This window comes from Aplosporella prunicola (assembly GCF_010093885.1).
Source record: "Aplosporella prunicola CBS 121167 unplaced genomic scaffold K452scaffold_9, whole genome shotgun sequence".
NCBI classification, from domain to species: Eukaryota; Fungi; Ascomycota; class Dothideomycetes; order Botryosphaeriales; family Aplosporellaceae; genus Aplosporella; species Aplosporella prunicola.
Genome location: NW_022983537.1, coordinates 711,678 through 737,698, shown reverse-complemented (window position 1 = coordinate 737,698; position 26,021 = coordinate 711,678). Strand labels below are relative to the sequence as shown.

The 26,021-nt window shown below is 54.5% G+C and overlaps 10 protein-coding genes and 1 non-coding gene across 11 annotated transcripts; 5 read left to right on the top strand and 6 right to left on the bottom strand.

Moving 5' to 3' along the window:
* Nucleotides 1-795: 795 nt before the first annotated feature.
* K452DRAFT_350435 (uncharacterized protein) lies at nt 796-2,496 on the bottom strand (the record flags this gene model as incomplete). Its single annotated transcript, XM_033545656.1, has 2 exons — nt 2,318-2,496; nt 796-2,110 (listed from the first exon to the last, which is right to left on the bottom strand). The coding sequence occupies exons 1-2, from the start codon at nt 2,422-2,424 to the stop codon at nt 796-798; spliced, it is 1,422 nt and encodes a 473-aa protein (XP_033399114.1). The 5' UTR covers nt 2,425-2,496.
* Nucleotides 2,497-2,645: 149 nt separating this feature from the next.
* On the bottom strand, nt 2,646-4,189 carry K452DRAFT_286226 (uncharacterized protein). Its single transcript, XM_033540258.1, has 7 exons — nt 4,151-4,189; nt 4,080-4,099; nt 4,000-4,020; nt 3,881-3,949; nt 3,720-3,815; nt 3,035-3,662; nt 2,646-2,985 (listed from the first exon to the last, which is right to left on the bottom strand). Exons 1-7 carry the CDS (start codon nt 4,179-4,181, stop codon nt 2,744-2,746), a joined length of 1,107 nt encoding a protein of 368 aa, XP_033399113.1. The 5' UTR covers nt 4,182-4,189; the 3' UTR covers nt 2,646-2,743.
* A 406-nt stretch (nt 4,190-4,595) lies between these two features.
* Nucleotides 4,596-5,194, bottom strand: K452DRAFT_170534 (uncharacterized protein). The gene is made up of 2 exons (XM_033535785.1): nt 5,093-5,194; nt 4,596-5,040 (listed from the first exon to the last, which is right to left on the bottom strand). Exons 1-2 carry the CDS (start codon nt 5,127-5,129, stop codon nt 4,718-4,720), a joined length of 360 nt encoding a protein of 119 aa, XP_033399112.1. The 5' UTR covers nt 5,130-5,194; the 3' UTR covers nt 4,596-4,717.
* A 1,015-nt stretch (nt 5,195-6,209) lies between these two features.
* K452DRAFT_297140 (uncharacterized protein) lies at nt 6,210-8,135 on the top strand (the record flags this gene model as incomplete). The annotated part of the gene is made up of 2 exons (XM_033541988.1): nt 6,210-6,494; nt 7,113-8,135. 2 exons carry the CDS (start codon nt 6,210-6,212, stop codon nt 8,133-8,135), a joined length of 1,308 nt encoding a protein of 435 aa, XP_033399111.1.
* Nucleotides 8,136-8,644: 509 nt separating this feature from the next.
* On the top strand, nt 8,645-9,954 carry K452DRAFT_286223 (uncharacterized protein). Its single transcript, XM_033540257.1, has one exon. It carries the CDS (start codon nt 8,925-8,927, stop codon nt 9,735-9,737), a length of 813 nt encoding a protein of 270 aa, XP_033399110.1. The 5' UTR covers nt 8,645-8,924; the 3' UTR covers nt 9,738-9,954.
* A 331-nt stretch (nt 9,955-10,285) lies between these two features.
* On the top strand, nt 10,286-12,573 carry K452DRAFT_350433 (glycoside hydrolase family 13 protein). Its single transcript, XM_033545655.1, has 4 exons — nt 10,286-10,462; nt 10,521-10,682; nt 10,754-11,239; nt 11,299-12,573. Exons 1-4 carry the CDS (start codon nt 10,450-10,452, stop codon nt 12,261-12,263), a joined length of 1,626 nt encoding a protein of 541 aa, XP_033399109.1. The 5' UTR covers nt 10,286-10,449; the 3' UTR covers nt 12,264-12,573.
* A 3,474-nt stretch (nt 12,574-16,047) lies between these two features.
* K452DRAFT_170341 (uncharacterized protein) lies at nt 16,048-16,890 on the bottom strand. The gene is made up of 3 exons (XM_033535784.1): nt 16,717-16,890; nt 16,328-16,659; nt 16,048-16,256 (listed from the first exon to the last, which is right to left on the bottom strand). Exons 1-3 carry the CDS (start codon nt 16,790-16,792, stop codon nt 16,146-16,148), a joined length of 519 nt encoding a protein of 172 aa, XP_033399108.1. The 5' UTR covers nt 16,793-16,890; the 3' UTR covers nt 16,048-16,145.
* K452DRAFT_170340 (uncharacterized protein) lies at nt 16,891-17,912 on the bottom strand. The gene has a single exon (XM_033535783.1). It carries the CDS (start codon nt 17,571-17,573, stop codon nt 16,989-16,991), a length of 585 nt encoding a protein of 194 aa, XP_033399107.1. The 5' UTR covers nt 17,574-17,912; the 3' UTR covers nt 16,891-16,988.
* A 3,557-nt stretch (nt 17,913-21,469) lies between these two features.
* On the top strand, nt 21,470-21,652 carry K452DRAFT_215001 (uncharacterized protein; the record flags this gene model as incomplete). The annotated part of the gene is made up of 1 exon (XM_033536233.1): nt 21,470-21,652. A coding segment is annotated over one exon (183 nt), but the record flags the coding sequence as incomplete, so codon positions are not given.
* Nucleotides 21,653-22,404: 752 nt separating this feature from the next.
* K452DRAFT_t64 lies at nt 22,405-22,490 on the bottom strand. The gene has a single exon. It is a non-coding gene; the product is annotated as a tRNA-Arg (tRNA).
* On the top strand, nt 22,487-25,423 carry K452DRAFT_268885 (glycoside hydrolase family 1 protein). Its single transcript, XM_033538913.1, has 4 exons — nt 22,487-23,071; nt 23,553-23,897; nt 23,952-25,114; nt 25,166-25,423. The coding sequence occupies exons 1-4, from the start codon at nt 22,906-22,908 to the stop codon at nt 25,250-25,252; spliced, it is 1,761 nt and encodes a 586-aa protein (XP_033399105.1). The 5' UTR covers nt 22,487-22,905; the 3' UTR covers nt 25,253-25,423.
* Nucleotides 25,424-26,021: the final 598 nt, after the last annotated feature.

Genomic DNA, 26,021 nt, shown 5'->3' with positions numbered 1-26,021 from the left:
TATTAGGCGTAGGATGAGAGAACGGAGGGAGTGGACGTGGATGCCAGGTGTCGCCAACAAAGTGATGAGAGATGCTGCTGCTGCTGCTGATGATGATGATGATGATGATGAGAGTGATAATAATAATTACAGTTACGGATCCTACAGCTATGTAAGCAAACTAAGATATTATAATTGCCAGCAATCCACACGACCTAGCCAGCAGCGGCACTGGCGGCTCGCCACCATCGCCTCCGCGCTTGCTGTCCTTCAGCGGAGGAGTATATGTGCCGTAGTTTAATGTACCAATACGTATGTGGTCGACATGTCCAACGCGGCCTCCCCGTTCTCTTCTTCGCCGGCATCTCATTTCCGTCCGCCATACGTGCCTACAGTACGTCTCGTGGGCGCTTGAAGAAGCTCGCCGCTTCCCCGCCCCGCCACGCCACGCCGTCTTGAGATCGCACAACGCGCCAACTCCTCCGCTGGTCTCATCCCACGCCGAATCTGACCGCATGCTTCCGGGTGCCGTTCCACGCGGTCGCTGTGCTGTCTTTTCTCGGACGGCTCCAGACTGGGCTCCATGGCGCGTGGTTCGAGTTCGAAGCCCGCATCGCCCAGCCAGGCGGGGGACGTAACGACGACCTCGTATTGTGCGCCGGCAGCTGTGTGTTGGTGGCGTAAGAGCACACAGGCGAGGAGCTCTGCTCGGGCAAGCCCCGTTCCCGATCTGGTAAATTTAGCATCCACTCCGTCCAAAGCGAACTGCGGCCTTTTTGTTGTAGCTCGCTCTCGTAGCGTAGCCTACCACCGAGCTCAATACCAGTCGTTGCCAGCCTCGCCCTTCTTCTCGTTGCGCGGGTTCAGCGACATGATGCGCTGGCCGGGGATATGCTCGCTGGTGGAATGGCTCTCAAAGACGCCCGAGATGGCGCGCCGGCCGATATGCTGGAAGGAATCATACTCAACCAGGCCGTTGCAAGCCGCCCACTCCGGTGAGTCAGGCGACGAGCCGTCGCCAAGGTCGCTCCAGCGCGTCACTGTAATGGCCTGCTTGAAGCGCTGCGTAGGGTCGTTCTTGTCCTCTGCGCGGCGGATCTCGACCATGTACTCGGTGGGGCACTCGGGGCAGCGGCGCATAGGCTGGCATTCGCCGCACAAACTGACAATAGCGAGAGGGTTCGCGCATTGCCTTAGCCCCTGTTGCTCCATCCGTCGAGTCAGCTGCCCTTCCAGCCCGCCCCGGTTCTGCGCCTTTGGGATATGGCCCAGCGCGCACTTGCAGATCTTCATGAGGTCGCCGTCTCGCCAGTGCGCGCAGACCGAAAAGTACGGGTTGTAGTCGTCCTCCATGCAGTAGAGCAGTCGCCGCAGCCCGCTGGGTGGCAGCCCCCCCTGCGCGAAGCACGTGCTAACTACCCGCACGAGTAGATGCCCTTGCTTCGTCACTTGGTAACGCGAGTGGTGCGACCACCCGCTTTCGCGGTCCCTCCAGCGGCGGTTCAGGTCGTCTATCTCGATGCCGTGGGCCGGTCCATAGCGGTGAGCTCGGAGAGCAAGCTGAACGAATGTGAACGGCAGGGTCCGGCCAGGGGCTATGCGTGCTCGCGCAGGCGGTGTCAAGGGATTCGAGGCATTTGGACAATTGAAAAGCGGATTGAGTACATTGGTGGGTTTGAGTTCTTCTTGGCCCGGCTGTGTCCTGAGGTGATATTGCGCGCATGCAAAGCAAAACAAATGGGCAGGGAGGTACTGGTCCATAGAAACAAGGAAGTCGATCTTGTACTGCCGGTTCTCGGGCAGGGCCAAGGCAAGCCAAGGGCCGTATCCCACTCGATCAAACAGCGTCTTGCTCGAGAAAGCGAGGTTAGCAGCATCAGTGGGGGTTAGGTAAGCCACGATACGGCTCCAAAGCTCAGAGGATAGACTAGCTACCATGGGCTCGCCGGGCGGCCGCAGAGTCCCGTCTTCCCGGAGATGCGGCTCCTCATAGTCCTCGGCGTCGTCGCGATCAGCCAAGCCGTGCAAGATGGCCGTCGTATCCAGGCGTTCACCCGTCTGCGAGTCGATAAACCCCTTATCAGGCGCGTTAAGCTTGGCCTCCGCAAGAGTCCGATAGCCGCCAGCCGGCCTGGACTCGTACTTGGTGGCGACTGGAGTGGGTGGCTTTTTCCTGAGCCGGTTGCGGGCCGCCTTGGCTCCCAAGCCGTCGCCCGACGTCGTTGGCCTCAACTCGTCTTGGAAGGCGTCGGGAATTTGTGGGACTGGAGGCGGCTCTGGCCATGGATTCAGAGGCGCATCCGAGGCGAAGGTGCTGTGTGATGTTGATGGTCTCAACGTTTCCGACGACTGTTTTGCTCGCAAGGCTTTGTGCGACTTCTTGGGCCGCAACGCGGCACCTATTCGGGCCCTCAACCCTTTCCTTTCCGGAAGAACTTCCGCCATAACGTGCGAGGTGTTGGAGGTTTGAGAGACGTGTTGCAGCGTGTCTTCCGCTTGTCTCCGGTCACTCACCACGTCGGCTCTCTGACGTACCTCTCCTGAAACGGGCCGAGCGCTAATGCAGCCCTAAATGGCGATTCGCGGGCGGTCAGTACCTGTGTGGTACATTCCATCACGGCGCGCGTATTTATCAGCATGGCGTGAATCCATGTCATTGGCACGAGCTACGTATTCAAGTCTTTTATATTCTTCTACAGACTTCATCATTTGACAACACTTTTTTTTTCATAATTTCTTTCCAAACATTCCGACATCTTACATCCTATTTCTGGCCGCTGAGAATCTGGCCGAGCTCAGACGCAATAGCATCACCCATATCCTTGGTGCTAGCGGTGCCGCCAATGTCACCCGTGCGGACACCCTTGTCGATGACAACCTTGACGGCCTGGTCAACGGCCTTGGCGAGGTCAGGCAAGCAGAAGGAGTACTTGAGCATCATGCTGACGGAGAGAATCGTGGCGATGGGGTTGACAATACCCTTGCCGGAGATGTCGGGGGCGGAGCCTGCGCGTGACTTAGTGAGAGAATTTTGAGATGGGATTTTTATGCATACCGTGGATAGGCTCGTAGATACCGTTGATCTTAGTCTTGCCATCAGGGACAGCGCTCAGAGACGCGCTGGGAAGGAGACCCAGGGAGCCGGGGATGACGCTAGCCTCGTCGGAGATGATGTCTCCGAAGAGGTTGCTGGTAACGACAATACCGTTCAGCGCCCTCGGGTTCTTGACCATCAGCATAGCTGCAGAGTCAATGAGGTGGTGGCCGAGCTTGAGCTGCGGGTACTCCTTCTCCATAACCTCCGTGACAACCTTCCTCCAAAGTCTGCTGGTGGCGAGCACGTTCGCCTTGTCCAAACTCCAGACGGGGAGAGGAGGGTCCTCCTGAAGGGCGAGATTGGCCGCCAGGCGGGTAATGCGCTCAATCTCCGGGCGGGAGTACGGCTCGGTGTCCCAGGCCTCGCCACTGCCATCGTCCTCCTTGCGCTCGCCGAAGTAGATACCGCCAGTAAGCTCGCGAATGATGTTAAAGTTGACACCGGAGCAGACAGAGGCCTTGAGGGGGGAAGCGTCGACCAGCGACTCGGAAGCGAAGAAGCAGGGACGGAGGTTACCGAAGGTGCCCATCTCCTTGCGGAGCTTCAGGATGCCCTGCTCGGGGCGAACCGAGCCAGTGCCCCATTTCTGCAAACAACGTCAAGTTACCACTCTGCTCTACAGTATCTGGATGGAGGGACTCACGGGTCCACCAATGGCACCAAGCAGGACAGCATCGGCGTTTTTCGCCGCGTTAAGGGCCTCGTCGGTGAGCGGAGAGCCGTTGGCGTCTATCGAGCACTAATATTCACCCACGTTAGCACGCGCTTGAGTTGATTTCTTGAGATATGGGTTCGTGGACGTACACCTCCAAGCAAGTGTTCCTGAAAGTTGAACTGGACATCGGAGCGCTCCTTCTGGATAACATTAAGGACCTAAAAATGTAAGCGAGGTCCCTGAGGAGCTTTGGGGGATGTCGCGGTACCTTAATGGCCTCAGCCGTAACCTGGTGTCCTAACGTGAGCTTGCGTCGAGTGAATGCAAAGGTGTCTGATGCAAGCTTACTTCAGGACCGCAGTGGTCGCCTACAAGAGTTATTAGCAGCTAGCAGTTGACGGCATGCCGTGAAAACCTACCGCCAAAGACTACAATGTTGAAAGAAGGCATGATGCGCGAGCAATGGGTGTGATGGTGTTGGACTTGACTCTCAAAATATTCCACCGAGGTGGGGGAGGTAAGAGGCGGCGTCCGATCTCGGCCCACGTCATTCCCGACGTCGGCCCCGGGTGCCTGGAGAGAGTGCGGGGATCGCTCAACCACCGCGTGATGGCCATCGTCTCTTCTCCGCTGGTCACGCGTTGCGGCTTTCCTCTTGCAGACTCTTCCGTGCGTGCATGGCCGCGATCTCCCGTGCATCGGAGACGGCCATCGGTGCGCGGATGCTTAACTACTTATGGATTCTAAAGCTTCACCAACATGCAAGCACGGCTTCCCGGAGTGAGCGACGAGCGGCAAGCCCGCTGGCGACCTCATTCAAGGCTGCGGTTGCTGCGCTCGCTGTCGCTGACGTTGGCACAAGGGTCGGCACGTCTCTCGCCTGACTCTCTATCCTAGGGGCGCGTCTGCACTGCCTCAACACCCGCCAGCTTTTTGACCCGTCATGACCTCATAAAGGCCTTTTACGAATCCTTTCGGAAGCGGAATCAGCCTCGCGGCATCCCGTTTCGACGGTGAGTTGATCGGCTCATGATTCGCCTCGTTGTCGTCTTCCAGATCAAGAGTTTCTGCGTCTTATATCGTACGCCCGCGCGGAACACAGATGCAAGCAGACCGGTCAAAATTTGTGTAAACATTGCTATTTCGACCCTGCAAGTTAACAGGAAATCGCAGACGCCCATGTAAAGGACATAAGCTGCAGAAGCTGGGCGCAAGACAGCGCTGCAACCTATCCTCAGCGCGAAGACTGCTCGGCGTGGGTAGCGTGGAAAATGCGCTCTTACATACTGCAAGCAGATGATTTTGTCGGCTATCTCGCATGTGAGGCCCGGCCATGTGGTTCTCAGCCTCCGTCTGCTTACCACCTTCTCTTTTTTTGGACAGCCTAGTGGGGGCCATCTCTCCAACTCGGCGTAAACTTGGGCAAAATGATTTCGTAAGGGATCTGGACAGTCTACTCAAAGATTCCACTTTAGGATCTTGGCCGCCTTCTTTGCCAATATGGTAGTGACCTGACTGATAAATCAAAGCCATACACGGCTTTGATCCTGGATTGAGCAGATGGCGTTTCTCAGCTGCGGGGTCTATTTTCAGCTCGCCCACCACGTGTTCCTCTGTTTCTTTTTGACACTTCTGCCTTAGGGACCGGTCTGGCATCCTCAGGATCAACGTCAGGCAAAATATCGTGGTGTAATGCTACAATAGCCCGTCACCGTATCGTTTCCCAGGCAGCATATTATTAATGCACATGGGCGGAGGCTCGAGAAGCGGAGTGCCCGTCCAGGCTGCGGGCTGTGCCACAATATTGGAAGCCACTCAGCCTCGGTGCTCGTGGATATGACGACAGGGATCTATGCCACAACGCGCAAGAGGTAGGGTATAACGGGACCCCAGGGTCTGTTAGTCTTTCATAAGAACTTCCTTAGAATGTCATTGTTCAGCTGCGTTGCTCCACTCTTCTGCTTTGTCCCCTCAATTTTTATCCCACGCGATTCTCTATGCACCTGTAGGGCGAGTCTTACCGACACTGACAAACATATTCCATCCACACATTCTACGCCTATACCGTTTTTTTATCTTGGAGATGTGCGTAGCCTCTTCGTATGTGGAGAAGTCTACACCTAGCCTTCGATCTATCGTCCACTCGTAGGACTTCATACTGGCTTCACGCAAACTTTGGGCCCCTCCGAGGAGGCTTTCCTCCAAATACAAAGCGGATTACCTGGGCTCTTACCAAACTATATCCCCGACTAGGTAAGTGGAAGAGCTTCTACGAGTTGACGTGTCAAAATCCACGCTATGAACTAAACAATTTTCAGTCAGTTAGGTCCTGTAATTTCGTCCTTACAGGAGAAGCATTCAAACACTCCTAGCGATAGGAGCTGGCAACTGTCGATCGATCTCTTTTGATTTGGCATTCAACGCGTATATATACAAGGCCCGTTCAGTTGTAGCCGTACACTGTCTGCCAGGTTCATCATGCCGCCGCCATCGCTGTCCACTAACGTAGTTCCGGACAATTCATTCACACTTGGCAGCCGGATGGATACGAATCTGTCGATGCTCTCCGACATGTCTTTCTCTGACGTGCCTTCTGGGTTTTGGGACATCCGCTTCCAAGGTAGCTGTCCAGTATGCCACCACTGGCACTACAAGATGAAGTTGAAGCTTTCACGTCATCCCGGGGTCTACAACGGAATACGATGCGAGAACTGCGGTCACAAATGGTTCGGTCTCGGCGGAAACTCTACGCACGCGTCCCTGGTATCGCAGCAGACGATTCCCATCTATCCAACCACTGATGATCACCCACACAATGGCCTCAGAAGCTTCAGAGATGCTCCTTGCATATCGTCATTGGTTGAGATGAATGCTATGAGTGCCCTCGGAAGCCCTACATTTACTCTTGCGATACCTCGTATACTTTATGATAGAGGCGATACCCCCATGGACAACCAACAGCCAAAACCGCATCCATCCAATCAACAAGAACCTACGAAGCAAGTTCCAGAACAGCATCTCATGGAGCACATGCAGGGTCCAAATCTAAATCCAGTCCGTACGAGAGCTGCTGGGGACAGTGACCGACCAAGGCAATCTATCTTCATAGAGCATAGTACCTCGATGCGTGGTCTTCCAGGGCTCGAAACAGAAGCTCCGGAAAATCGAGGCCGCGCGACTCTTTTGGACAAAGGCAAAAGTAAAATGAGGAAGATTATAAAATGCCTAGGTTCAATGAAGCGGACGAACAAGTACAACCAAACCCGCAACCAACGACAAGGTCCTGATCGGGTGACATCAGCATATCCACAGGAACTTACTGTAACGGGCGAGGAACCTTCTCAAGAACGAAAACCCCGGGGTCTAACTGCAACGGATCAGTCTGCTGTGGGCACTGTTTATGACCAAGGGAACCAGCCAGCACTGTCTCCACCTTTAGCAGTAGCCCTTGAGAGTATATCCGAGAACCAACTAGAACCAGACAACAACAGCGCGTACCAGAAACCCGTCGCAGATGCCGACTGGCGAAATTCAGGCCGCGAGACTGACGACTTGGAGCGGCTGAAGGACCTTCGACACAAAAAGACACTAACAGCTCAGCAAAACTCATGCTCATGTGCACCAAACTGCACCTGCAAGCGGCCCTCTAGCTCCATGGCCCCGAACGCATCGGTCATCGACGAGCGGCCGTCCCTATACCCCCTCGACCTCGCCGTGTCATCCTCGCACGACCTTAACAACAACTGCTCGCAAAGACACTCCCTCGACCTCGTCGGCATCGGAAGCGCCTTTCCTGCCGACAGCATCGCCGGCGAACCGCGCCTCTCCGTCCTGACGTTCAGCAGCAGCGGCTCGGCGCCCAGTCACAGCCGTGTCGGCAGCTATGGCCGCAATGCCTTGCGCCAGGACAACAACGCGTTCGTTCCATCAACCAGCATGACAGCGCACGAACAACACTTCCCTGCGATGGCGTCTTCGTCTTACGCGCCCAGCACAGACGGCGACGGCTCACCCCGCCGAAACAGCTTCCTGCCCGGCCGCGACTCGCTGCATCTGCGGCCGCGCACCGAGTCATCGTCGGTTCCGCGCGTGCCGTCGCCGCTGGCGTCGCCCATGTATCCGCCTAGCGAGGGCGAGGGGGAACTTGATAGGCGGCGGTCAGACTACACGGTTTCGTCTCTCGATACGGCAGAGTTGCGGAGACTTTCTGATCGGGGAGGGGCAGATGGCGGCATGTCGATTTCGCCGATTCAAGAGTCGGTTTCTAGGGTGTCTTCGCTTGAAGGCTATCGTGGGGATGAGGGGATGAGGGTTTCGCCGTCGCCGTTGCTGGAGAGGGAGAGTGGCGAGGTGGGCACTGGGCGGAGAGAGATGGGGCCGTTGGACTCGCATCCTGTTGTGTGATTGGTTTTGTTTGCTTTCTCTGTTTGATGGTTTGACTACATTTGAGGGGCTGGTTTGGCGCATTGTGGTTGAGATGAGCAAGATGGGTTACTTTTGCCGGATTGTTGGAGGTCTGTGAGATACCATTTCTTTACGGTAGAAAAGTCGCTTTTGTTCTTGATTGTGTTTCTATAGAAATAGGATTTGTTTGATAGACCTTGGAGTTTCATACCTAGAATTGATCTGGAGCTTCTGTCAGAATGAGAGCAACATTATTCATCATCGTCTAGCCTGTTTCTATTTTTGGGACGTGATTCTAACCTAGTTGCTGCAGTCATATCGCACTTTGCCAATGTTGGATGCAGCATTGTCTTGTCTGTGATTGGTTCCCGCACGGTTGTCAGTCACAGCATCTTGTCGTGTATTTAGACAAAGGAATGGTGCCTGCAGGTCAGCCGTAAGCGGAAGCGCATTGAACAATGACTGCGACAATAAAGAGAGGTTGCAGCTGCCATGTCTTTGTCTGGTCTACCTAGACAAAGCAGGAAAGCTAAGTGGAGGGGAAACGGACCGAGTGAAAGACGCGGGATCGTGTCAAAGACGCGACTTGACGTGGCGCGCGCGCACCAGCCACCCTCAGCTACCAAGCAAACTCCCTGAGTCCCCTTCTCCTTCACCTCCGCACTCCTCCAATCCCTCCTGCCCAGTCCGTGCTTCCCGTCGTCCAAGCTTTCCGCTGCTCTACCTTACGAGCCCGCGCTCCGTCCTTCGTTCACCACTATCTACCACTACCACTTCTCAACACCCGCCATGGCAGCCACGCACCGCACCAAGCGTCCTTACCAACCGTCCATCACTTCATACTTTGCGCGCGCCGATGCCGCCGCCTACGATTCGAATTCCCCCGTTGCGCCGCCGCACCAAGGTCTGACGCCACTTCCGGCCAATGTCCAGGCGTCGCTACTGAACGTCGGCATGCGTGTGCGCAAGTCGGTCCCGGAGGGCTATCGGACGCACAAGACGCTGCCCACTTCCGCGAACGACGCCATCTCGTACAACGGATACACGGGGCCTACCAACAGGCCGGCCGAGCTGCTGCCCTTCTGCGGCATCCACAAGGTCGGCGGTCACACCACCCAGCCGGGCAGCGCCCCGGTGGACGCCTACGGCCCCGTCAACTATGCGGCGCACGACTTCGCCGTCTCATCGCAAGCGTCTAGCAACTCGAACTTGTCGCCTGACGCCGTGCGCACTCCGCTTCCGAGCGCGAACAAGCGGCGCTTCTTGGAGGAAGACGACGACGAGGAGATGCCCACCGCGCAACCAAGCCGCAGTAACGCTTTGTTTGCGCTCAACACCAACATTGCCAATTTCGCGGACGACGATCTCCAGGTTTCACCCTGCACGACCTATCCCGTCAGCCACACGTCGATGCCGAATCTGAGCTCCGCACGACCTCTTGCGCGGCCCAAATCGAAGAGAAAGGGCGTGAGCGCTCTTAGCACCCAGAGGAGGGGCGCCCTCCAGGGAGACGATGTTCCGGTGATCGTGGATGACGACTTTGACGAGGCCGACTTTCTTCAACCGTACGAGGATGTTGAGGTCGAGATGGGCGGCGTTTAGAAGGCGGTACAGACGGCGATTGGGTGGGCCTGTAGATGCAGGGCCACCACCATTGTTTATTTTGTACGGTATGGGACGGATCGGGTATACCAGCGAAGGCGTTAATGGGATTTGGGATTTGGGATGGGGTCTAAAGGCAAAGGTGGGGGTAAACGGAGTTTCAGCAAGAAGTCAATAATGCAGTAGCAACGGCCGTAGTCAATATCATCAAACAGCATTTCCATTAGCCCCCGGGGCATTTTATGTATTTGATATTTACGGGCCGATAAGCTGGAGCTCTCTCCGTGGGGAGCTGAGTTGCTCCACACCGCTACGCAGGCCCAGACCCGGAAGAGCCCCTCCTCCGCGCCGCACGTCTCTCGCGCGCCGACGTCAAAGGCGCGCAACTTTATCGCACCCCCGGCTCTCGGGCCCTGCTGGCATTCCCAAAATCCTCCATCAAGCCGATTAGGGCCGCGACATGCAGGTTTTATTCCTGGACGTGCTCGGAGCTGGGCCCGTGTCTTGCGCACCATCTACGTAATGCCAACTCATACAGTAGTGAAAGCCATGGTCGGCGGCTTTATTTATTTTATTTTTTATTTAGGCCCCTTTGTCTTGATTTAAAGGCTTGTTTACTCTCGCAACGCAATATTCTTGGCCTCCAGTTCCAGTCACTTCTTGCTCGTACAACTTTTTTCAGCGTAAAATCATAGATAGAGCTGGTATCGATATGGGCGAGCAAGGTACTTTAACTTTCCCCTTTATCTTTATCTTTCTGTATGACGTTCTGACGAGAAACAGCAGACGAAAAGCGCGAACCCACGCCCGTAAATGGCACCCTCCTCCAAGGCTTCGAGTGGAATGTCCCCGCAGACGGCAAGCACTGGCAGCGTCTGACCGCGGCTCTGCCCTCGATCAAAGAAATCGGCATCACGAACCTGTGGCTGCCGCCCGGGTGCAAGGGTACGCGCGCGCGCGCAATTCCCTTCCCGAGCAACTAGCCAGCACAGCGCACTAACTCGGCCCCGCGACAGGCTCTTCCCCCGAAGGCAACGGCTACGACATCTACGACCTGTACGACCTAGGCGAGTTCGACCAGAAAGGTAGCGTCCGCACCAAATGGGGCACGCTGCCGCAGCTGCGCGAGCTGAGCCAGAAGGCGCAAGAGCAGGGCGTCGGGCTGTACTGGGACGCGGTGCTGAACCACAAGGCGGGCGCCGACAACAAGGAGAAGTGCCAGGCCGTCGAGGTCGACGAGGAGGACCGCAACCAGGAGGTCGGCGACCCGTACGAGATCGAGGCGTGGCTGGGCTTCGATTTCCCCGGCAGAGGCGACAAGTACAGTAGCCAGAAGTACCATTGGCAGCATTTCACTGGCACGGATTGGAATGCTGCCAATGAGAAGAAGGCGGTTTATAAGATTTGTGGCGAGGGGAAGGGGTGGAGTGAGAGCGTGGGCAAGGAGCAGGGCAACGCCGACTACATGATGTTCGCGGACCTGGACTACTCGCACGACGAAGGTACGAACATACCCTCCACTTGATCCTTACCCCGTACAAGTGCGCTAACCACCCCACAGTAATCGAAGACACCAAGAACTGGGGAGTCTGGATCACCAAAGAGCTAGGCCTAAAAGGCTTCCGCCTCGACGCCGTGCAGCACTTCTCAGAGCGGTTCACAAACGAGTGGGTCAGCGCGGTGCGCGACGCGTGCGGCCACGACGTCTTCATGGTGGGGGAGTTCTGGGTCGGCGACACGCCGACACTAACGCAGTGGCTAGACCGGATGGGCCACAAATTCAGCCTATTCGACGCGCCGCTACTCAACAACTTCTCCCAGCTCTCCAGCAGCGAGGGCGCGGCCGCCGACCTGCGCAAAGTCTTCGACGGCAGCCTCGTCGCGGCCGAGCCCGTCAGCGCCGTCACCGTCGTCGCAAACCACGACACCCAGCCCGGCCAGACGGTCGAGACACCCATCGCCGACTTCTTCAAGCCCCTCGCGTACGCCCTCATCCTCCTGCGCCCCGACGGCTACCCCTCCGTCTTCTATGGCGACTTGTACGGCTTGCTCCCCGGCCCGGACACGCCGTTCGACGACGTCCAGGCCCCGGCTTGCGCCGGTGCGCTGCCCGCCCTTGTCCTTGCGCGCAGTCTCTACGCGTACGGAGACTGCGAGGACTATTTTGGCCCGCTGGGCGAGGGCGAGGAGGACGATGGCAACGGCAACAAGGCCGACGCGAACTGTATCGGGTGGGTGCGGCGCGGGACGTGGGATCGCGCGGAGGGCTGCGCGGTCGTGCTGAGTAATGCGGGGCCCGGGTCGAGGAGGATGTGTGTGGGAGAGGGGAGGGAGGGCGAGGTGTGGACGGATGTGCTGGGGTGGGCGAGGGACGGCGAGGAGCCTGCGCGCGTGACGATTGGCGAGGGCGGTTGGGCGGAGTTTACGTGCAGCGAGTGCAGTGTTTCGGTGTGGGTGAAGGAGGACGCCGAGGGGAGGGACAGGTTCCCGGTGAAGTTTGATGACAAGATTTATGAGCTGGCTTAGATGGTCGGTGGGGTCTTGGTTTGGATACCCCTTTTGCGGAGAATTTGTTGCGTTTTGTTTCTAGATTGCCTTTTGGTTTCTTCTCTCCCTACCCTACTTATTTCGGTAGGTAATACCTCCTCTTCCTTTCAACACTTTTAATGCAAACAAACATACCACCTCGTCTAAGCACGCACTCACTTCGCCGATTACTATGGTGTGGAACAGCAATCTTCAACATGACATCAAGGAAAGAAGAGACACATACATCACGGGGGCCTGTCCAATCTCAACTCAAGGTACTTAGAAACATATACGCCCGAATCGCCGCGTAAGGTACCTAGTGAAGTGTAATATATAAGCATATATCTATATCTAGTTTCTTCTTATCCACTTCCACCACCTTCACGGCTGCGCTAGCAGCTCGTAGCACGTATAAACCCTCAGTACTGCAGAAAATCTGCTATAATAATAAAACAAACGGCATATCGTCTCCTTCCTTTACCTCTATGCTATCAGTCATGATTCCACTACCCCGGCTACTACTTGCGGCCCTGTCTATATACTACAAGAGCGTCGTGGGTGGTAGGGGTGGGGAAGAAAAAGACTCGGGATAGGATGGAGCGTTATCCTTGAATTTGGGCTTGAGCTTGGGCTTGGGATTAGGCAGAGGCTTTATTGTTGTTGTTGTTTTAACCGAGGTGTCTGTGACGCCGGCTTTGATGCTTGAATATGAAAAGTTAGAGGGCTTAAACGGCGATGTAAGGTACCTAGGTATTTAGATAGGTAGCTTCTATAGGTCGGAGCTGATGTCTTTGTCGGATCTAGAGGAGAGGAAGACGGAGGGAGGGATGGAGAGAGTGGAGAGAGATATAAAAGAAGGGGGGGGGGCCTGTCCGCGCGCGGGGGGCTCACGATGGGGGCGCGGTGCGTGGGTCTTGCGTATCGCGTATTGGGTATTGGGTGTTGTGTCGGGTACGAGGAGGGGGGGGGTTATTACTAGTCGGTTAGTGGACAAAAGAGGAAGACGCGCGGGTAGACTGGCAGGTGTGATACCCAGTCTGAAGGCAAGACGGGCTTCGTCGGTAGAGTATGCAATTGCCCTCCCTCGCGACTGCCAGTGTATACCACGTCTTAGTACTGGAAGATGCTTCATGTCTTCGTTCACATAGAGTGCCTACATTAGGTACCCACGTAGGTATCTAGGTCAACATAGCACTTCCATCCGATAGATAGATGAGAGGTGCTCGAGAATTGTTCTCCTGTATATCATACCTATACCTAGTTAATAAGGTACCTAGGTATGTGCTCGAACAATCACGTCCTTACATATACCTACCTAGTAAGTATTGAAATATTAGACCTAACTGTTACTGCAATGCCCTGCGAGTTTACTCCCGCCGTATGCCTATAGCGGCAACTAAAATATATAAGGCCGAACGTCTAATATCCAGCACGCAGATTAAGTGAGAGTTATATAATTCTTTACCTACCTAAATAAATAACTTAGGATCTCGAGTTTCAACATTGAATAACTAAAAGCTCATAAGAGCAGGCAATGGCTACCTACAACATGAAGTAACAGTTGGATCTGGCGCTGCCTTTTCTGTATCACCTAAAAATACAATTAGTTCAGCAACTTCGAACGCCTGAGTTCTCTCGCGTAGGCGCATGACTGACTTAACGTTCAAGTTAACTGGTATAATTATAAAGGAGGAAAGAGTTAAAAATAAGGGTAGACATCTAAATTCTAGACAAAAAGGGAAACGGGTGACTGCAGATAAAACGGTTATAGAAAGCGAAGTTTCTTAGGTTATTTGCTGAGGGTATTTATTGAGACAACTTCTAAAGCTGTTTATTAAAAGGTGCCGAAGCAGATACCTTAGCTCAGAGCCGTTAGGTAAAAGTAATTAAAACCTATGTCGTTTTATAAGAAGTTAGCAGCTAATATGCATATATGTTTGTGTAGCAGGTATCTGCTGAATTTCAAGATGGGGTCCAGATCCAGGTCCCGAAAGACTAGAAAGTCTAAGCGATCTCTAATCGTAAAGCTCAAGGTCCCTACTATGCCAGAGACTCTGGGGCTCGAACTGGGCAGACTATAAACCGGGAAAGATATTCGAAGGACTTTGGCACATAATCAACTTTATACAGAACCTCAATTGATAGAAATGATGATGATGAGCGACATGGGCTGGCGATGATGAAGGTGGACAAACAGATGGATCGTGGATGTGTGTGCAGATAGATGAATTTGCGGACGGATGGGTATTTCAGGGGTCAACAATTGTACGTACCTTCTAGTAGATAGACATGAGCGACATGTTATATTTTCGCCATCTAACGTAAATAAAAACTCCTTTTATAAGGAGCTGATAGTACCTCTAGCAGATGCTATTAATACAGCTCATAGGGCCTTACAATTACCTACGGAAGTCCACACTCGTACGCAAGCACGCATTATGATGCAGTTCTCATAATATAACAGGGCAGTGTGAGACTGCTAACACGAAGTGTAGGATAACATATTAAAAGCTCCAGTAAACGCCCCCAAACGGCGAGTGCGGCAATGTAGACACGCAGAGACCAGTTTCTGATAGCTTTGCTTAAGTATTTAGCGGGGAGAGACTGGAGGAATGAATTGGCAAACTCGACGTTTAGGACTTCAACACGTACAATGAGTTTTCGAGAGCTAGTTTAAGCGTGAGTGGGATGTCGGCAGCGACAGCAAGACCGTAGGAACATTGAAAGACAGCCATGCTCCCGCAAGACGCAAACCCCATCTGGTCCGTCACTTTGCGCCAGCGGCTCGAAGTCGTCACAACCCGCGCACATTCTTCTGCTGACGACGTATCCTCAGCCGCCGTCGTATGCCACGCCCCGCGCATCGAGATTTCACCTTCAGCAATCACGCCTTTGCATACGACAGTGGAGACAGCTGATGATACCAGCCGCCTAGCAGGCAACCACCCACTTCACCCGGGGAGCCAGTGATTTGCGCTCAACAAGCGAGGTGGTGTGAGAAAGACATCGACGATTGATGGGAGCAAACATGTTGATGCCTGTGGATGTCCGAATGCGGCCACGTCGGTGCTTTGCAATCGCCGACTGCCACTAGTCCTGGATGACGGAGCAACGTCTTCTGGGTCCCGCTACGCACGCGATGGATATTCGAGTCGGGGCAGGAGGAGATGCCGCAGACCGCGTGGGCCGACAAGACTGCTAAACCGCGTGTCCGCTTGCAGTGGGGACGCGTGGCTCGATCGAAGATTCTTCGCCGAACCTCTCCGAGCACTTTACCTGGTCACGGCGGTTGAGGGGACTGCTGAGGGGAAAAAACGCTCTCTGTCCCAACACCTCGGGTCCCGCTAGACTTTGCCTCACAAGTGGAGCTCTGGATCATCAGGCCACTGCATCACTTCTCTTTCTGGTCACATCTTCGATGATTGTGTCATCCCTTTGTCTTCGGACCCAAGCAAGTCGGACGCTCCCGCAGCACCTCACTCGTCTGGCCGTTGCGTCACCGTTAATGCTTGGCTGACAATGTTGGTGTGGGGAAAGACCGCTGGCGCCCGTTCGATTGGTCGCCGTACCACGCAACAACCCCTAGTCATGCTTAGTTGCTTTAGCGATTCGGGGTCGCCGTATTCGCGGGCCGCGCTGCCATGACTCCGACGAGGCGCCGCCGTCCAAGCCTTCCATTCCATGGTAGGCGACAATAGGACTTGACTTATTCCGGCGCTGACGGAGCACAATGTGACCGATGTCCGACATGCCGTTGAGTTTAGCGTGTGGAAACGGACACGGGGTTCCCGTAGCGTTGAGCTAAATGATATTTCCGGTGTTCGACGTACCCGGTCCTCTCAAAATATTCGATAATGGATTGTATGACAATGTGGTTGTCTAACGCCCTTCCTTGGACAATTCTAGCGTCGGCGGCCATTGCCAGCTCGCTGAGCGGAGAGTGATCTCGGTCGGACGGGAACGGGGAATGCAGCGGGGATGCATATGCGTCTAGATGAAGCTGGTCGTTAGCCTAGAGAAATGTTGTGTTGAAGGTCGCCAAGGGCATTGTGAGCGTCTACCAGGTTTAACCGTTGAACTCTGTGGAGACTCGGGTGGATACAAGCGAAGATCAAGCTTATCCGGAAGATTTTGACCAGGATTCGACGCACTGACAGGCGCAGTGGTGATCTAATTCGAAGAACAATGATCCGCTTGGCAGGACCTAACACGGCTGGCGGATGTCGATGCTGGATAGCTGCAGACAAGTGGGCTTCGAAGTATGCAGGGCCGGGGAAGATCAAGAAGCTTATCGGACGTATAGTTGTTTCGCATATATTAACATGGTGTTGCTCCGTGCGAAATCGGACGCTCAACGTACCACTGTCAATGGCCATGGTGTACATGGGGGAGTCTGATAGCCGGGTTAGCCGCGGTAATCGAGGCGGCTGGACATGCTGAAGATACTCGCCATCGACTGTGCCGCATGCGCGCTTAGAAAGCATGACTTTGACGGTAGTACGGATAGAATTTGGCGCATCTGGCATATCTCAACAGGCATCTGGCGTTTGTAGTCTGGCGTTTGTAGTCCGAAGCCTTCAGGCAGACGATTACTGACACGGTGACCCGCAAAGACTGGCATCTGGTTATGAGCTTTTGTGATAACGCAAACGATCGCAAAAATTGTGCGCGTCCGGCATTCAATACTTCCATACCAACAGTCGACCCCCTGCACCTGGTTATTCACGAAAGGCCAGACCGGAGTGAGGTACAGACGGACCCCCACTGGACCCTTGCAAACAGCAAGCTATGTTGCATGAAATCAAGGCGGCATATTGTGGCGAAGCTTACTTCCCGAAAGAGCTCATCGCCGCATGTAAGACAACGTAATGTAGCCCTGTCAATCGGCAAGCGGAAAGATCTAGCAGCCTTTTCTGCGTTATTTGTGTCAGAAGTGAAGAAACGCCCTGGAACCTCGAAATGGTGGGTAGCGCAATTCGAGGATGGTTTAGATGAAGTGGGATGGTGTTGGAATGCTGTCTCCGAGTTTGGCCACAACATCGCCGTAACGGGAGGTAGTGCTGCATCAAACAGGATATGAGAGGAAGAGTGAAATGGACATCGGGCTGGAGCGACTCTATGCGGATGAGAAAGAACACTCCATGTAGTGCAACGGGGGGCTGAAAGAGTTCTGGTCCTGGGTATCCGGTCTTCTGGGCTCACTGACGGTAGGGTGACAGAGTCAGCAGGGCGAGAGCGCATTTTGAGCCATTGTTTGCTGACGCGCACGGGAAGGGTTGTCATTGGCCTGAATGGTGGTCGTTGCATGATCCACGGTAGGCTTTGGCCTGTTTCTCACTCGCCTCTCACAACGTGGTAACTCAATCTGGGCCAATCTCAGGCGCGACTGGAGAGCTGCTGATCGATTGGTTTGCGCGATGAACGTCCCAAGAAGTTGGATTGCGATGCCAGTAGTGGGACTCCGCTCTTATCAAGCTTCGATCATCGGCCGAGCCTGTCTGTGGCACTTGCATAGTGTTTCATCATGGGAGATATACTGACAGAACTGGAGGCCGAGGTAGCATGGCCGATCAAGGTGCCTGAGCGGCATGCCCTACGACGCTCAGACAGCATTAGATCAGCAGACACGTCTCGGCCGCCATAGCTCACGATCTGTCATATCCGGCTGCGTCTTGGCAAGGCACCTCTCCCAACCCCCCGGGGGAACGCCTCACGGAGCGCGACGAGGTTGCACAGTGAAAGCAGGCTAAGATGATCCAATTAGGTACGCGTTGAGACCGCGATGGCGATGAGGCGCGCTGTCTTCCTGACGATCGCGATGACCCCTCAAGGGATACCTAGAGGCGCGCCCTGGCAAGGCGGGGGACGAGGCAAGCCACAACGATCGCGTATACCGCGTATGTTTTAGCTTTTCGGTGAACTGCGCCGGAGCGTTAACAAGCTGCGACCTCCCGTCGCTAATATCCCGGTCTGAGCGGTCGCCGCAATGCAGGGGTCAAAGTTGAGATTCATCCGACGACATCGTGCAGGCAAAAGACAACGCCCAGGGCCACCAATCGAGCAGCAGCTGCGGCCGAAAGCGAGTGCCGCGCAGTCATTCGTACGCCTATACGTTCTCCATTTGCACGACACAGCGTTTTCCCGTGACTGCTTTTTTCTCCGCGTGTTTCTCGATGGCTCGGCGGAGCAAGCCCGAATGTCAGATCATGCATTCCAGCGCATACGCGCTTGAAACATGCCAATTCGACAGTGCCGAAACAGCCGACTTTGCACCGGTTGGCAAATGACCGATGCAGGCGATGCTCAGGCCGAGATTGGGTCAAAGCATTTGCGAGTGCTTTGCATTATGCTGTGTTACATGGACTGGCCAAATACGGATGTGCTCTTCATCAGATCCGATGCTCGGATGGCTCAGCGGACTGATCCGCTAGGGCTCCATCCTCTCTGCCTCCCATGTCATTGGTGAGAACAAACTTCAGGTGGGAAAGAGACTGGTCGCCTTGCTCTCGGCCGGAGCTGAGATATTCCACCATAGGCAACGGCATCAAGCTGTCATCGCAAGTGACCGCATCGACCAGTTTTGAGCGTTCGTCCCTCCTGAAGCCGCCGTCGTGGTATCCAATCGTAGAATTTCGGATCCCGATCATATCCTGATCGGATTTGCCCGAGTGCTTGCCGGCCGCTTCTGGTAAGGCTCCATGAGGAGCCAGTTAGCTCTGGACAATACTGTCACCCGCTGGCAACGGCGGCCATTGGCTCTGACGAATGTCTTCGCCTTCGAAGGGCTGCAGCATGTGGCGTACAACATGGCTTGGCGCCGTTTGGAGCGTCTCCACTCTCCACAAATCAAGCCTACCATTCCAGGCGTCGATCTGCGTTCCGGATCCTGCAAGTGCCTGCGCGACTTTCCATAGGAATGGCAACAGTAGGCGGGGCGGAGGAGAGGGCCTGCCTCGCCGAGCCCAAGTCTGAAAGGGAAAGGTCGGATTCTACGTGCTCCGTACTGGTGTGATTGGACGTCTGGACCGTGTTTCGTGTGGGGTGCAGAGCGTTGATGATGCGAGTAATTGATGATGCCTGCATATGTATGCAGGCGTCGTGAAGCGCTTGGTCTCCTTAGCTGTACCTTAGCTGTACTCGACCTTAACCTTATCAGAAGTACGGCGAATTGCGTCGGTAGTCCCCATCATGGTATTTTAGAAAGCCGGCAGCCATCGACGTGAAAGAGCACAGCGGCGTGGCGTTATTTCCGTGGTAGGGTATCATTCCATAAAGCAAGCGCTCGTGAGGTTGACGTTACAGTGGCAGACCACCCTCTCACACTCCGAATTCTTCGACCGGTCCCGCGGGAGCGCCCAGCTGACAATCTGCAAGGTGAGTGCCTGAAATTCTGCCCCCTCATAAGAAACCCCAAGTCCCAAAAGCTCTTGACTAGTCGAGACCCCCTACACACTTGAGGCTTCCATTGCGTATTTGGATCTTCGAACTGTTCCTGAAACCCCTTGCAGCTGTCCCGTACAATCCGGAAGATCGTTGGGAGATTAATCGTCTTTTCTTACTCCAGCCTTCGCCTTGCGCCACCCTCCACGGCACTCGATTGCCAGTTCGCCGGCTAGACCTGTCACAAGCACCCGTCAGTCTAGTTGAAGGTTATCAGAACAAGCCGCGACATTTGGCCACCATTCCAACGCCCTTCACCAGTCGCGTACACAACCGCGCGCCAATTGTAACAATGTACCACGCTGGTGAGTAGACTTTGTGACTTCAACGTCTAGTTCAACGGCGTTCCGGCCTGGCTGCCGAATCTCAACTGCCTTCAAAAGCACACGATCAACCCCTTATTTCATCCATCCTGACGTCTTCATTTACCTGGCCCTTACATCTCATACGCCTTCACACTTTATATCCCCTTGTATCGTCCTCTCCAGAGTGCCTTGGAAGGTACCAACCGGGGGTTAGCCATCATTCCTTTCCAAAGCCGTCTCATTACCCAGTTCGTCCCTGCCCTGCCACTCTATACACGAGGGAGGAATAGGGCTGACTGTTTGACCCCAGGATTTCGACCACGAGACCGGTCCCTGGCGGCGCCTTTGATCGCGCCTCTTCAGACGGAAGGCATGGACATGTCGCAGCCTTCCAGCTCCAGTTATCCAAGCTCAGGATATCTTACTCCATCTTCTTCTGCCTACGACGGTCGTCGGGATTCGGTCGCTTCGATGCAGTCTGCCGCTTCATACGCGCATAGCTTCTCCAGCAACAACTCATCGTACTGCTCGACGCAAATGCCACCCACTCCTCATTCAGCGCGGGAGCCTCTACCCGAGGAATGGATGTTGGTCAACTCCAGCCTGCCTTTTGAGAACTCATCGCAAGAATCTTCGGGTCATGACTTCGAAGACTTTGCCGATGCTTGGGCAAACCCGCTGGCTTACACGACCAAGGCTAGGTCAACAGCCCCTGGTCGTCGGTCAGAAGCGTGGGTCCTGAACGAGCCAGTCAATCTTGAGAACACTTTCAGGGTAGCAGGCCACGACGGCGATACCATCATGCCTGGTTCCGGAGACATGGGGCCGGCCTTTGAGTCCAACATGGCTCCTCAAGCAGTCACTAGGGCCTTGCAACCAGCAGCCGAAATCTACCCCTCCACCGACATGTGGAACATGTCGCATGCTACGACATCTGCTTTCCAGATGCAGGCGTTGACCTCGGAGGCATATGATGACGCACCAACAAACACCACCGTCGGCCTAGATTACGAGTGGCATACGGGTCCTTCTACCCAGTTTGATCTTCCAACTTTTGAGAACGGAGTGTCCGCATTGGTCCAGCCGACAGAAACTTTCGTTTCGCCCGATGACAGGTCTTTTGAACACATGCACTCGGATAGCCTTGATGATAGCTTCGCATCTTTTGATGGGTACAGCTCCTCAACAAGTCCGGGCTCAATCATCCAGCCTCGCATCAAGGAAGAGAGGGACGATGACTTCGAGACATCAGCCAGAAGGTCCAGAAGTTTCATGGAGTCGCCAATTCGGAGGAACAGCAGGAAGGAGAAGCGTCCGACCGGTGTGATCAAGCGGAAGCGCATGCCAAACCAGCTCGACACGTACTACGCTCGCCTCGACGAGTCCGGATGCCCTGTCGAAGTCAAGTGCCAGACCGGCCTTGAGAAAGACCCGTTCTCTGGTCGCTTGATCTCTGCCACTGGCGAGACCAAGAAGCAGAGGTGCCGTTTCGAAGGTTGCGTCAAGACCTTTGCCCGTCCCGAGCACCTCAAGAGGCATGAGAACACCCACAGCAAGGAAAGACCCTTCCCCTGCGTCGTCCCGTGCTGTCGTAGGAGGTTCAGCCGCAACGACAACCGGAAAGCGCACTACGAGACGCATCTCAAAGAGGCATTGTCAGGCAAGAAGGCCAGAAACGCGTCGGTCTCGTTCGAGGACCTTTGCACCTACTTGACGCGCGAAGAGCCAGAAGAGGAGGCGAGGAAGATGATCGAGAAGCTCCAGAATCCCAAGTCAAAGAACCGAGCCAGGGATGCATAGCAGCCGGAGCTTCGGGTGGGGTTGGGTCTCAGGTTGTTGAGTCATTTCGGATATCCTGGTCATCGTGTGTTTGCGAATCGTTCTAATCTTGTACTCATATTCTCTTGAACTTGGCTGTTTTTTTACGCACCAGGGAGGCTGGTGTATCATAAGAAGTAGACGGCGTGATGGGGTACGGCAAAAGGAAAACGGGAAAAAAGAACGGCGAATGAGGAGGGCGTCAAGTCAGCTTGACAATGGGACTTTGAGACTGGCCTGTCGCATCCTTAGATAATACCCAGACGGCCTGATATTCGGACTTAATGAGGCAATGAAGCAACGTAGTAGCGTGAGACTGTCCTTGCCCGCCTGACGACGCGCGGTGATGCCGGTGGTTGTGTTTCTGACGAGGCTGAGCGATCGTGAAAGGAGCACCCGGCGCCACGGCAGGACGGTCGGACATTCGGCGCTGCTGCGCCGCAACCGCGTCGCTGCCCGTAACAAACGCGCTCTCCTTCTCCCCATCAACAACAACAACCCACGACCCTTTGCAGGTCGATTCCGAGCAGCAAAATAAACCAGACCAAGCATCTTGGCGACAAAATAATAAAAAGCGAGCAGCATGGGGATCGAACCCACAACCTTTGGTGTTTTCTAAGCAGAGCCGAAAACCAACGCGCTACCATTGCGCCAACCGCCCGAGTCTGAGAATATTCTCAAAATGGAAGAGCCTAAGTACCGCATTCTCAAGCCTCAGAAAACCCGAGTTCACGCGAGGTCTCCGTCATCTCCATCCCACTCTTGCATCTCTCCGCATCAAAACTTCGAGATCGCTCCAAAACAGGACTTTGGAGTTGGGAGAATTTTCCAAAAATCTTGGCAGCAAATACCCCGCATTAGTATCGCATCGGCCCCGCGAACTTGCAATCTTGCGTCATGCTCTGCTCGGATATCCCCCAGCTTTCCCCGCAAAGCGTGTGGATAATACTTGAAAAGACCTGCTGAGAAGCCTGTTTATTCGGTCTATTGTTATGACGAGCAATTTCGGCTCGGAGGATTCAGTCCTACTCTTAAAGGGCTTGTGTGCGCGCTGAGATGCTGTCCTTTAAGTCGACATGCCGGTTCCCGCAATGGACGTCGGAATTTTCCTCTTTGGACTGGTTGGCTGCTTGGCAGTGGCACAGGAGACGGTTGCAACTGCGACTTCGGCCTCGTCGTTGGGTGGCACACAAACAGTCGGCTCAGCTGCTTTTAGCACGACGGCTGGTTTCTCGTTGGAAGGTGAGGCGTCCTCAGTTTTTTCTCTCCCTACTCCTAATTCTCTCGTCGAACCATTTTTCCGAGGATGTGCCGTCGCTATGTTAATGGGCAGTGTGGCTTCTACCTACAGTCGAAACTGGTTACGCCGTTTGGACTAGTCGGAGCCTTGGACCCTTGAAGAGACTGTTTACAATCCGGTCCTTTTTAGCATTGACTGGTCACTACGTTTCTCTCACTATAACGGTAAAGGTGTGCGAATGGATACGAAAACGCTAGCTCGGCATACCGATGAACGCCTTTTTAGGGGTCTGAATTTGCTGACTAGCTTGAATGTTGTAACCAGTCTTGACTGTAGCTCAGCAATGTTGGTCAGATGTTTGTAGCTGATGCGGATAGTTCGCGGAATGGGCAGGCGGCAGCTTTATGAATGCCTGTGTTGGGGTTCCGCGAAATGGGCGCGTGTTTCATTCATATTGCAGGACATGAAAACTTACATTAACAGACTACTGGAACCAATATGTCGGACCGGTTGCCAGCCCTCCGATCAACACCACCGTGGAAGCGACTCCAGTTCCATCGAGCGAACTCATACTGCCACCGCCGCTTTATTATGCTTCGTTCCCCAGTGGCCAGCATCCTTTCCTGCAGCCGAAAAACGAAAGCTGGTCGTTCCCGAAAGACTTCTGGTGGGGTGTGTCCGGTGCAGCATACCAAATCGAAGGCGCGGTGAAAGATGAAGGAAGAGGACCGTCAATTTGGGATGTCTTCTCCCATCGGGTTAACGGCTATGTTGTCACAAATGATACCGGTGACATTACGAACAACGAATACTACATGTACAAGCAAGGTATGCGAATTTAGTCATTCATATTAGAAAAACAAAACTAACATTGTCTCCAAGATATCGCGCGCCTTGCCGCACTTGGCGTTAAAGTCTATTCCTTCTCCATATCGTGGTCTCGCATCTTCCCATGGGGCTCCGGCGAAATCAACGAACTTGGACTGAAGCATTACGACGACGTTATCGAGACGTGTCTGGAGTACGGCATTGAGCCAGCTATCACGCTCTTCCACTGGGACTTGCCGCTCTTTTTGCAAAACAAATATGGTGGTTGGCTGAGCCCCGAAATCGTGGACGATTTCGTCGAATACGCCCGTGTCGCCTTCACCCGCTGGGGCCCCAAGGTAAAGCAGTGGTACACAATAAATGAAAGATCAGTGTACTGTGGATATTATCCGCTTACTAAGCACTACTTTTCGTCAATAGTCTACCCAGCCGAGCAACAGCCATATATCTGTAGTCACAACGTTCTCCTCGCGCACGCTCAAGCCTACCGTCTAGGCAAGAAGCTTCTCAGCCCGAACAGTACCATAACATTCAAGAACAACGGCGGATATAAGATCCCGCGTACCAATTCTAGCGCCGACGCTGAAGCGGTACAGCGCAGTTGGGACTTCAACGAAGGCCACTTCGCGCACCCAATCTTTATCGATGGCGACTACCCACCACACCTGAAAGCCTACGTATCCAAATTTCTGCCCGAGTTCACACCTGAGCAGAAAGCGGCGATACGTGGTTCCGCCGACTTCTTCGCTCATGATGCATATACCAGCAATTTTGTCTTCGCGCCAGACTCAGGCATCGAGGCTTGCGTTGCGGACCCCAGCCACGAGCTATATCCAGGCTGTTACAACGAGAGCTTCTCGTACAACTCGGAAGGTGGCAACTGGGCCATTGGCGCCGCCTCCGACCCACTCACGACCGAGTGGCTGTACTCAGCCGTAGACTGGGTCCCACGCTTTCTGCACTACATCCAGGACACCTGGGCACCGGAAGGAGGCATCGCCATCACCGAGTTTGGCTTCGCCGAGCCGTTTGAAAACCTCAAAACGAACAAGATAGATATCCTGACCGACCCCATCCGCAGCGCTTACTTCCGCAACTACCTGAGCGCGGTACTGCTGGCAATGAGTGAGGGTGTGAACGTCATTGGCTGTTTGGCGTGGTCGTTTGTCGACAACCTTGAATGGAGCAGCGGCTTTGCAATCAAATTTGGACTGCAGGTAAGTTTTGCCGCACAGCCAGCGGCAATGGCATGCTAACGGATGCCGCAGTACGTCAATTTTACGACACAGGAGCGCGCGTACAAGGCCAGCTTCTTCGAGTATGCCAACATGTTCAAGCAATATCAGGAGACCTGAACGGCGTGAGCAAACGATTGGCAGGGCCCAGGTTCCGTTAACCTAGTCGTATGTGTAGAAGCATCTAGGCCCACACCAAGCGCCAGGTATCGACAGCGTAGCAGTGGCTTTCACCTGTGAAAAATTTGAATCCACTATCCACGTAAAAGGTACGCAATACCATTATGAAGCAGATGGTCCTAGCCGCATACGAAGCATGCCATGCAGTCGCAAAGCACAGTTTCATGAACCCAGGAGGAGGACACCACACCACCCACACACATCCACACACCCACCTACATAGGCAGATCGCCTCCGCCATCGCTTGCTTGCATCCCATCCCACCCGCCGCCCGGGACAGTGCTACGTTCCCCAACCCTTGCACGCAGCCAGAAACACGGCCGGCCCAGGTCACCCGAGCGAACGCTGCATCCAACCTCACCTGCTACCCTCCCCTCGCAGCCTGCCAAGCTCCCCGTCTCTGATGCTCGCTCCCCACTTGCCCTCTTTCTCAGATTCTCGCATTGCCTTCTCCACCCAAAACGAGCGCTAGCGCATCCCCTGCCCGGCCGATCTGCAGATGCGAGTAAGGATGCGGCCCGCCCCGTTTCCAGACCCCTGGCTGCGCCGCTTGGCGATGGCCACTGCTTTTGAGAAAGAGAGAGAGCGGCGGGCAGCTGCGGGCGAGAATGTGGGAAAGCAAATGAGTGAACGTGGGTTGTACGTTATGCGCGGTCACGATTCATTGAGCCAACGCGTAGGCATGCACTCTACATATGCACGCTTTTTT

Coding starts and splice junctions, on each gene's coding strand:
- K452DRAFT_286226 (XM_033540258.1), bottom strand. CDS start 4,181: ATGCCTTCTTTCAACATTGTAGTCTTTGGCG. Junction 4,021..4,079: donor GCGACCACTGCGGTCCTGAA/GTAAGCTTGCAT, acceptor TTAGGACACCAG/GTTACGGCTGAGGCCATTAA. Junction 3,950..3,999: donor TTACGGCTGAGGCCATTAAG/GTACCGCGACAT, acceptor TTACATTTTTAG/GTCCTTAATGTTATCCAGAA.
- K452DRAFT_170534 (XM_033535785.1), bottom strand. CDS start 5,129: ATGGCCCCCACTAGGCTGTCCAAAAAAAGAGAAGGTG. Junction 5,041..5,092: donor GTCCAAAAAAAGAGAAGGTG/GTAAGCAGACGG, acceptor CATGCGAGATAG/CCGACAAAATCATCTGCTTG.
- K452DRAFT_286223 (XM_033540257.1), top strand. CDS start 8,925: ATGGCAGCCACGCACCGCACCAAGCGTCCTTACCAACCGTCCATCACT.
- K452DRAFT_350433 (XM_033545655.1), top strand. Junction 10,683..10,753: donor GCTGCCGCCCGGGTGCAAGG/GTACGCGCGCGC, acceptor GCCCCGCGACAG/GCTCTTCCCCCGAAGGCAAC. Junction 11,240..11,298: donor GGACTACTCGCACGACGAAG/GTACGAACATAC, acceptor ACCACCCCACAG/TAATCGAAGACACCAAGAAC.
- K452DRAFT_170341 (XM_033535784.1), bottom strand. CDS start 16,792: ATGCCAGATGCGCCAAATTCTATCCGTACTACCGTCAAAGTCATGCTT. Junction 16,660..16,716: donor CGCATGCGGCACAGTCGATG/GCGAGTATCTTC, acceptor CCCGGCTATCAG/ACTCCCCCATGTACACCATG. Junction 16,257..16,327: donor GAGTTCAACGGTTAAACCTG/GTAGACGCTCAC, acceptor AGCTTCATCTAG/ACGCATATGCATCCCCGCTG.
- K452DRAFT_170340 (XM_033535783.1), bottom strand. CDS start 17,573: ATGCAACGACCACCATTCAGGCCAATGACAACCCTTCCCGTGCGCGTC.
- K452DRAFT_268885 (XM_033538913.1), top strand. CDS start 22,906: ATGCCGGTTCCCGCAATGGACGTCGGAATTTTCCTCTTTGGACTGGTT. Junction 23,898..23,951: donor ATACTACATGTACAAGCAAG/GTATGCGAATTT, acceptor ATTGTCTCCAAG/ATATCGCGCGCCTTGCCGCA. Junction 25,115..25,165: donor CAATCAAATTTGGACTGCAG/GTAAGTTTTGCC, acceptor CGGATGCCGCAG/TACGTCAATTTTACGACACA.